This window comes from Triticum urartu, unplaced genomic scaffold, assembly GCF_003073215.2.
Source record: "Triticum urartu cultivar G1812 unplaced genomic scaffold, Tu2.1 TuUngrouped_contig_6489, whole genome shotgun sequence".
Taxonomy (NCBI): Eukaryota; Viridiplantae; Streptophyta; class Magnoliopsida; order Poales; family Poaceae; genus Triticum; species Triticum urartu.
In genome coordinates, this window is record NW_024117254.1 from 1 (window position 1) to 10,157 (window position 10,157).

The following is a 10,157-nucleotide window of genomic DNA, read 5'->3' on the forward strand; positions in this document are numbered from 1 at the left end:
GGACGTCCCTGGCCAGGCAAGCTGCGGGGACGCGGTGACCGAGATCCACGCCAGCGAGAGCCGGCCCGGCGATCGAGCCGCCCGGGGTAAAGCGCGTGCTCTGCAAAAGCGTAATATGCTTCCGCCTAATATTCCCCACTAAGATGCTTTTGTCCCTGAACCAGTACTATTACTATATCTGCATTGTTTAGAAAATGTTGAGCCATGAATAATGTCGGGCCCTTAAGCTGAATAAGGGGCTGTTTGGATTGTGATTATCTTTGCCGTACATTGCCACATGATTTTTGCCACATTTGCTATACTTGTCCTAGTTGAGTTGCTCAAATTGTTAGCCACATTTTGGCTTGCCTAAGGGAATCTTCCCATATTTTTTTGTGTCTATGACATGTGGGTCTCATTGCTCATAAAAAATTATTTGCCTTAGGTGTGGCTAAAACCAAACACCTACCTAACTTGGTCAAACTTGCCTAAGGTTGGGTGTTGCAAAGTGTAGCAAGGTGTGACTAGGAACCAAACAACCCCTAAAATTCTATTCTCTGCGCGGAACCGTATTTGGGTGTTTGACTATTTGTGTGCCAAAAATGCATCTTTATTTTTTAGCAGGGAAAGTGCCTGGAAAGACGGAAAAAATGCTAGAACAACATGCAATTAGGTTGGTCGCAATGAAGTATCATAAGCGATATTATATATGTCAACTAGATATTTTTATAATGTGACACACAATTAAATAAGTAAGGAGAGGATATGGTATCATATCGTGATACCGTATCATATTAAATGTTATAGTACTCCTTTGTGTCATGTATGATAATTAATAAAGCAATATAAGATACTAATTTATGATACTTTGCATTAGAAAGTAGTATCATACTCCACATTATGGGCAACTTTAAGGGGCGATTTTCAGGGGGATGGGCTGAGTATCTAAACTAACGCCCAATCACAAATTGCCGTGTTGCATTGTTCCGTAAACCAGCTTTACTCCGAAAAAGACCGTGTTGGATCGTTCTGTAAACCAGCTTTACTCCGAGAAAGACACATTATCAAAGCGCAATACAAATTACTACAAAAGAGCACCCGAAAGAAATGAAAAAAAATACACACAAGTCCCTGAACTTTGCAAATAGAACCCCCAGAATTACACGTGTGCATAAAAATGCAACGAGGGTCAAATAGTGTAAGTCTAGTAATAGCTGATTTGCCAAAGAGAAATAGAAAAGAAATATATTTTTTTAAGGAAATTATTAAGTAATACTTCTTTTTTGTAAGATTGGCATATCTAACTAGATTATGTAGATTCTGCAAGGCGTGGCAATTGTTTGACATCTTTTCACTAGATTTTGTACAACATAACAGATCCTCTAGCAGAAGAACAATTTTTTCCTTTTTCTAAGGCAGATGAATATTTGTTTTTGTTTAGTTTTGTGAGGCGGATGAAGAGATTACCCAGTGTGAGAACATTTTATGATTGTAACCACCATAAGACAAGATTTCTTACATTTTTCTTAGAACAGTTAGCATAAGACATGAAAAAACTACCATCTGGGCATTGCCCACAAGCTAACAAAGAAGAGTGTGTCAACGGTAGTATGAGGTGCCACCGCCTTCGTGACGTCAGAACACAAACCTTTTGTATTAGGCCAAGTCCAATTCGCAATGAGGTGTCCTCGACTCCCTATTCCGCCAATCCACACTATATAAAGGAGAAGGAGGATTCCTAGGAGTGAGGCGTTTTGGCTTCCAGGATCATCTGCACCTGCGCTGAGCAAAAAAATCAAAACAAAAACTAGAAAAATTCAAAAAATTCCTTTTTTTTGGCATGGTAGATAATTTGGTGCATGATGTTTGCTTCAAATTTCAAATCATTTGGACATCTGAGTAGCTCTCGGCAAAAAAGACAAATTTGGGGTCTGTCAAAAAGTGTACTGTTCATATATTGTTCTGACCCAATTTGTCTTTTTTGCTGAGTGCTACTCGAATGTCCAAATGCTTTGAAATCTGGAGCGCACCTCACGCACCAAAGTATCTACCTTGCACAAAAAATTTGGATTTTTTAAATTTTTTTATGAATTGTTTCTTGACCGGGTGCAGATGAGCCCGAGCTCAGAATTGGATATTCGGATTCCTAGAAGGCTCTCTCCGCCACAATCTCCATCTCCATCTTCATAAGATCAATACTTATAATTAAGACCACATTGCAATAAACGACATTATAAGACGGTTAATCGTTCATCTTCAAGTAAACTCATCTACAATGTCTCTCATCTGTGATTCAATTGCGATGTGTGAGTAATCCTCTTTGGCTAAACATGTATAGAAAAAATGTGTATCATGTATACAATGTGTATGAAAAAATTTGATCATGTATCTAGAAATGTTAATCAAGCAGTAAAAAAATGTGAAATCTGTATAGAAAAATGTTTCTCGTGCATACGAAAAATATATCAAATAAATATACAATGTGTATGAAAAAATATTGATCATGTATTTAAAAAATGTTATACATGTATAAAAAAGTTCCTGGTGTGTTCAAAAATTGTACAACATACATTGGATAAAAGTAGACACCAAAAATATATACTTAAATACAGTTAATTGTGCATTTAGTAAATGTTAAACATGTATATAAAAATGTTCCTAATGTATACAAAAAAATATACATCGTGTGTGAAAAACTATTTATTCCCATTGAAATATTCACCGTATATTTGGAAAATATTGATCATGTATTCAAAAAGTGTTAAAAACTTAAAAAAATGTGCATCTTGTATTTGCAACATAGTGAAAATGGAAAAAAGAAACAAAAAAGACAAGAAATGAAAAACAAGAAAATCGGAGAAAAAAGAAAAAACATGTGAGATCCAACAAAGAAACCAAAAGAGGCGACATGAGATCCAGTTGTGAAGGTCTCGCCGCGACGAATCGTCTATATGAAAACAATTTTTCGATCAGAGCAATGATTTGAGCTATAAAACATTTTGAATTTTAAATTTTGTTGAAATCTTTGCTGACATTATCATTTTCGCCTCACATGCATGCATGCATACTGAATTAAATCAATTGGAGCTAATTAGCACGGCGAGTCTGGCGGGCTCAAAATTTGTTCGCCTGCATGCGCGTACGCTTGGCTGTTCGTATCTGTTTCCTAAAAACAGAACGGTCGGAAATTAGCAAAGCCCATAAGTGAATCGTGTGTCATTTGGTACATCTAAATGTTAACTATAATTTCTGTCATAAGAAAACACTTTCAGTTTGAAAGTACTGTATCTAGCTTGTGAGGCCCCAAATCTCTACTGCTGTCATATGCTTTTGGTACAAGGTAGTTCCATCTTCCACCTACAAAATGATCCTTGCATGACTTTCTTCTGCCTCCCTCCTGATCAGACATCACCAACCTTTTACTAGTATCTCACATAGGGACATGATCATCGATAGTTATCCACATATGCGGCATGCCGGCACATATGACATGACCAAGAATTTAATTACCTGCAACATGAGCATCACAATCACAAATTCAGAACCATATACACAGCTCAAAAATCAGTAATTAGAACCGCAAACTAGAGCTTTCTTTTGCTCTTCCAACCCACAAAAGTCAAGAGGCAGCACCGGTTTCCCACTCGTGTTGATAAAATAAAAATTTCCAACGTATAGAAAAAGATCAGTCAGACAAAGCCATACAATTCGCATTTCCCTTTCGTCCACCTAGTTAGCTTCTACACATCATCCACTCCCATAGACTCCATTGATTCGCATCGCAACCAAGAGACATAGCTAGATGGCCGCGCGTCTCATGCCTCCGGCGGTGGTCATCCTGGCCTCGTTCCTCCTCCTCCGGTGTGTCTATGTGGTGGACGCCGCCGAGTGCGAGCCGGTGGCGTGCGGGAACTTCACCATCAAGTACCCGTTCTGGCTCGGCGCGCCCCGCCGACCCCCGCCTGAGCCCTCCTGCGGCCACCCGGCCTTCGAGCTCTGGTGCATCGACGGCAACACCACGGCTTCCATGAGCGGCTCCCCCCTCCACGTCCACAGCATCGACTATGCCACCCGCTCCTTCGTCGTCTACCACAACAGGGTCGCCTCGGGCACGGACGGCGTGTGCCGCGCCGACTTCAACGTCTCGTCCAGCCTAGCCCTCAGCCCGTTCAACATCAGCCCCACGAACCAGGCCCTGTGCTTCCTCTCCGACTGCAAGAACGGGACGGAGCCGCGCGGGCCCCAGTACGTGAACGCCACCGGCAAGCCCATCTTCGCGTACCTCGGCGGGAGCTACGACCGGGACAGGCCGCCGGCGATCGACACCGGGACCTGCACGTACAATTACCTGCCGGGGCCCGGGGCGGAGGCGGCGCTTGGGCAGGCGCCGGCATCGGCGACTGCCCCGCCTGCATCGCGACCGGTGGCCAGTGCCGGTACAGCAACGCGAACGCGGCGTTCGGATGCCTCTGCCCTGGTGACGGGAGGCTGCGCGGCCTGACATGCGCCGGTGAGTCCGCCCACGCCGCCACTTCCCTCTACTATATCTACTGTACCACAGTTACGAGCCAATCAGCGCGTGCTGACGCGGATAGCCATATCGGCACATGCTCGTTTGATTAGTCTGTTTATTTTCCCTGGTTCATTGCATTTCGCTGCATGGTGGGCTGGTGGCATCTTGTCGTTGGCCAATGCTGTCCCGATCTTCCGTAGACCCCATGGAGATTTCACCTTTGGCTTTTCTGCTTCTTTCCGGTAGATATCAGGCCGCTGACGAGCCAGCGCACACCCTGTCATAAATATTAACCTATGATACAATACATTAAGAAGATAGTATTCATATACTAATATCATATAAGTAATCCGTCATTGTTAGTGTCATTCACAAAAGGATCGAGTATTATTAGGTGTGGTACTTGCCAGATGCTTCGGTTGTGGCAGGCATGTAAACTAGTGCGGTCATTAGGTACGTAGACGTGTGCATCATTGGACAAGTGGAGCTGGTGCACAGCAAGTGGCTTTTGTTAGAGCATCCGCTAGATCCCTCTGAAACTATAATTGCACGAAAACAATATCCCGTCCTGGCGTCGCACCGGGCACCTACAGACGAAGAACTCACCTTATGTAGACAGAACAATGACAACCGCCCGACCATTACCGATTTTGATGATTCGTTGTGTTTTGGACAATGCCATGTGTCAGTGGAAGACGGAAGAGGAGAAGCACCCTTTCAAATGAAGAAGTTCTCAAACAATGTCCCATGGAGGATGGATTTCACCTACATTCTCAACTCCTTCGTTGCACGTGTATGTCGCGCTCGGTGAGCCTCTCTCAAGTTACTTGTGCGGATCATCTATCCTAGGCCCTATCTTGCTCATGGACATCACATAGTGCCGAGTAATCGTTGTTAGCCACGCGGAATGAAGAAGGAAGCCGAAGATTATTAGAGGCTTCTTTGTGGGTCGAGTTGGTTTGGGGGGTTAAGTTTAGGAGATCTGCTAGTAGGATTTTTTTTTTGAAGATAGGAAAAAGGGAAGATCTGGAAAAAGGCGTTGAAAGATCGAGTTTAGGGGATCCGCTAGTGATCTCTTAGTCTCCTATTATTAAAGGGGTGTTTGCTGCTTTTGCTTTCATTGCTTCCACCGATTATTTTTTTCAAACTGGCCCTCACCTCCTCGTTTCTCCGGGGGAAGAAATCCCTTGCAAGTAAACAACAAAATCAACTTACATAGTTGTGCCTATACAATCTCAATCTCATCATATCTTTCATTATATTTGCCTATGAATTACCTTCCCACAACATATCTCAATCTCAACTCAATCAAAATTTTCCTTCTTTTTAGGGGAACTGAATCAAAAATATTCTATGTTGAACCACTAGAACAAATTTGTTCCATTGCACACACGGGTATCTAACTAGTTTGTGTAAACTCCTTTTTTAGTAACATTTTGTGTAAACTCTTAATCTTCTCAAGTCGGCACTATGGCCCAAATTGGCATCATCCATTGCAGTAATCTGGTCAAAGCTTTCAGACATAGAGGTAAATGGGCCTATTTGTCTTTTTATTTCACTTTTGAGCCTTATCCCTGGTGGACTGGTGATGGGCTGACAAGGCCTCTTTGAATAAAAGTATTTTTGAGTGGGTGTGCATCCTTGTAACCCCCCAAAATGCATGCTCCTTTTCTATTTGAGAAATTATAATTTACATATCATTGCACATATGATTAACTTGAAAACATAAGTAACTAACCACAACACCTTTAAAAAGAAAAAAAGGTACATGCCTTACCATATTTGTCATAAACAAAATGGAATTTTCCAAGAGCTTTGCCGCGGTGAGAATTCTTTTCCTTCGAGCAAAGTTTCCCATAGAAAACAAAAATGCCAATCAAGCAATTTTATCTAATGTACCGGAACAAAATCTGAGGATTGAGATCCTACACAATTGTTTTGAAATTCATTTGCGTAGAAAAGTTTCACACTTGTTTTGAATGGAAATAGTAGAAAAAATCACCACTGCAAATTGTATATATTTATGGCTGCGTGCATCATATGACGCAGAGGCCGTTGTTATCCCCTTTTCAAAAAAAGAAAAAAATGTATATATTTAAAAGAGTGGTGTGTACGGATAGATAAATTAAAAAGGCAAAGGGAAGAGATGGGCATAAGAAGCTACGTTATTGGCTAGGTAGCCATTCCTTGAAATTGTTTGCATATTTTGCTCCGAGAAATCATTATCTCTAACTCAACCAAGTTGCACGTTAGAAAATTAAATACAGCAAAATAAATGTGTGACCTCTCAGTTTGAACTTGACTTCTCCCATGCAAACAATGAAATTTGGATGTAATTTCTAAATTGTGCGATCCAGTGACAGATCAGGGCAGAGGAACTTCTTTTTGTATTGGATGTTGTTACCTACCAAGTGTGAATGTTGTGCCAATATTAGAATCTAGCTAGCTAGGCAACAAGAGCATGAAGTAGCCAGAACCGAAAAAACCAGCCTAAAGCTTACCCGTCACACCATGGAGGTCTTGGTCATGGTTAAATGGTTTGCCCGGAAATATTAGAACTCATTGCTTACCAGTCCAAGGGTCACTGGGTGGGAATTTTTGGACGGTGATCTTGCCCTGATTTGCCAGTCAAATGTTCCCACCAATAGTACTCCACTCGGCTGCCCTCTATATATGGTTCGTGCTTCCACCATGTGGTATTCTCGCTTACATGTAGGTTCCCATTGCCCATGACAAACAGATCCAGTCGGCCCTTTGTTGCTCACTGCAATCTATCCAAATCTTCTTCTGCCATGTCTCCGAGCTGCCAGTTCTTCTCGGCCCTATGGCTAGCACTGACGCTAGCCGTCGTGGCGGGTGCGGCTGAGGAGCAGCAAGGAGAAGGCTGCTCGGGCTCGCCCAAGACATGCGGCGACCTGAGCATCTCCTACCCATTCTGGCTCACCAACTGGGAGACAGGAAGACCATGCCCTTCCCCGGACTATGAGGTCACTTGCTTTAACAACACTCCCTATCTACGGACCTCTACGCCCTTCGGATTAGGCTCTCCAATCATCAACATCTCTTACGAGGAAGACAACTTGCGTGTCGTTGATTATGGCATGCAGAAATTTTTGTTAGGCTCCAACAGCTGCCATGTACCGATTTGGAACACCTCCGTCAAACTGGCCCGTCCGTTTAGGATCAACACCGCCAACCAGAACCTTGTCAGTGTACAATTGCACGGAGGAGGCCGCAGCAGCGGCTGTGGCACGCCGGGACAAAGAGCTGGTGCGGACGAGCCTGAGGTGTGGGAACGGGAGCAACATGTTTGTTCGTGTTGGCATGCGTTCCGACGCGACCGGGAATTACTCCGGTTATGCTCTGAAAGGTTGTGACACTGTCATCGTGCCGGTGATGGCCACGTCGGATGTGACAAACACGACTGACTACGAGCAGTTCATCACCGATGGCCAATGTTTTAAGTAGCGGGCTATGGAAAATAGCGGCGAGCCTTCAAATCAGCTATAGTGGAGCTATAGCGGGCTATTCATGAAGGCGAGCATTTAGCGGCACCCTGCTGAAAAGGCTATAGCGGCTATTCAAAACTATGCCGATGGCTTCCGCCTGACATGGGATCCGCCACCACCTTTCCCTGCACCTGCACGTAAGTTCACCCGCCAAATCATTTTTAAGCATGTTTGTAGCTAATCTAGGACGTGATGTAGGGGCTATTGCTTGGATTTCCCTAATCAAACCAACCAATCAATCACAGGTTGCCCGCTATAACTGAGGATATCGTTGAATTCATTGTGCCTAATGTTGGTGTATGTTCACCGTACCCAGGCAGCACCGCAGTTCCTCCTTTCTGATTGCCCAAGCCGTGCGGCAACTTGCCCATAACCTCTGGAAATCCTATTTTTACGTAAAACTTCTACAAAATCATTACATACTACCCCCTCCGATTCAAAATAAGTGTCGTTGGTACAAACCAAGGACACTTATTTTGGATCGAAGGAGTACTTTATTTGGATTGGCAACTACTCCATTGATTTCAGCTAACTGATAGTAGATTGAACTAATACATAAACATTTTTATAAAGTTTGTACATATGAATAGCGTTGCTCCATATTTGACACGTCGTGACATGTTTGTTTTTAAGAAACACAACATGCCCTTGTCTTGAAGAGTAAAAAAGTAATCGGAAATCACTTTAATGAAATGATAGTTTAGAAATGATTGTTAAAGTTTTGTCTAGTTTTTAATTTGTTCTATGGATTGGGGAGTTTTCTTACAGGTTACATGTTTAGGAAGTTGTATGATTTGTTCTGTTGTTAAATGGTACTAGTAATGCAAAATGAGAGTGTGAACTCTTTGAACCGAACTTATCTCCGGCAAAGAAAGGAAAACTGCACGCAATTTAAAAAAAGAAAGTGCAACCTGATGCCCAATCAGGGTAGAGGATGATGAGGATCATGTTTTTGTTGTACAAAGATCTTTCAACCTATAATTTCACCCATCGTTGGATGGTACCCAGGGACGTCTTGATCAATGATCTGCACCATTGGACGAGTGTGAGTGTCCACTAGTAGAAAATAGGGCTTTGGTCCAGGCCGAGTCAGCCCATTAGTCCCGGTTCAGTCTAGAACCGGGACCAATGTGGGCATTGGTCCCGGTTCGTGAGCACAGGGGGCCGGCCGGGCCACGTGGGCCATTGGTCCCGGTTCATCTGCACCTTTTGGTCCCGGTTGGGGGGAGGTACCGGGACCAATGGGCCTCGCTCCTGGCCCACCACCATTGGTCCCGGTTGGTGGCTTGAACCGGGACCAAAGGCTCCCCTTTAGTCCCGGCTCATGTCACCAACCGGAACCAATGAGGTGCCTATATTTACCCTTCGCTCGCGAGCAGAGCACCCCAGTGCTCTATTTTTCTCTGGACGAGGGGGAGAGGGCTTTGTGGTGCTCTAGCTCACCTCCTATGCACATGAGGGACCCAGACGACTTACGCTTTCTCCTCTCGAAGCTCGACCTCCAAGCTCCATTTTCCTCGAGATTTGTCTAGATTTAGCGGTCCGTCACGCCCCGTCCCCGTCTTCACCGCCGTCGATCACCCGCGCTGATCTCATCACCGACACCACCGTGGTGAGCCTCTTGTTCTTATCTTCTTTCTGAAAGGAAAAATATTCTTACTTGTCTGTTTAGATAGATACTTGTATCATTTTCTTACATTTATTATTGCATCTTATATAGTGCGATGGTTTTGGTATCCGCCCCCGTCGGCCCTCGTCATGTCTATGATTCGAATGTGGTATGTATATTATCTGTATAACTATTGGTTCATTTATTGTTTATGAAAATTATGCCGACCAACGTGACATAGATTTTATTTATCTAGGATGTATGTGAATCTTATCTAGGATGTAGGTGAATCGGAAGTGCCAACCGACCCTATTGTCGAGAGGTTAAATTTAGTTGAAGAAGAAAACAATTTTTTGAAGGAAAAAATAAAAAAAATTGAGGAGGAGAAGATGATATTGGAGTTGCATGTTGCGGATGTCGTTGATGATCACAAGATCAAGATGGATGCAATGCGCTTGAAGATTAGAAAGATTAGAAAATATGCCATTCATACCGAGGCTTGGTATCATTATGCCGTTGGATCAATTGTTACCTTGGTTGCGATTAT

The 10,157-nt window shown here is 43.4% G+C and overlaps 1 protein-coding gene across 1 annotated transcript; it reads left to right on the plus strand.

The window, feature by feature from the left end:
- Nucleotides 1–3,559: 3,559 nt before the first annotated feature.
- On the plus strand, nt 3,560–9,779 carry LOC125530684 (the record flags this gene model as incomplete). The annotated part of the gene is given in 3 exon segments (XM_048695079.1): nt 3,560–4,352; nt 4,355–4,489; nt 9,722–9,779. Coding segments are annotated over 3 exon segments (764 nt in total), but the record flags the coding sequence as incomplete, so codon positions are not given.
- Between the last annotated feature and the right edge of the window lie 378 nt (nt 9,780–10,157).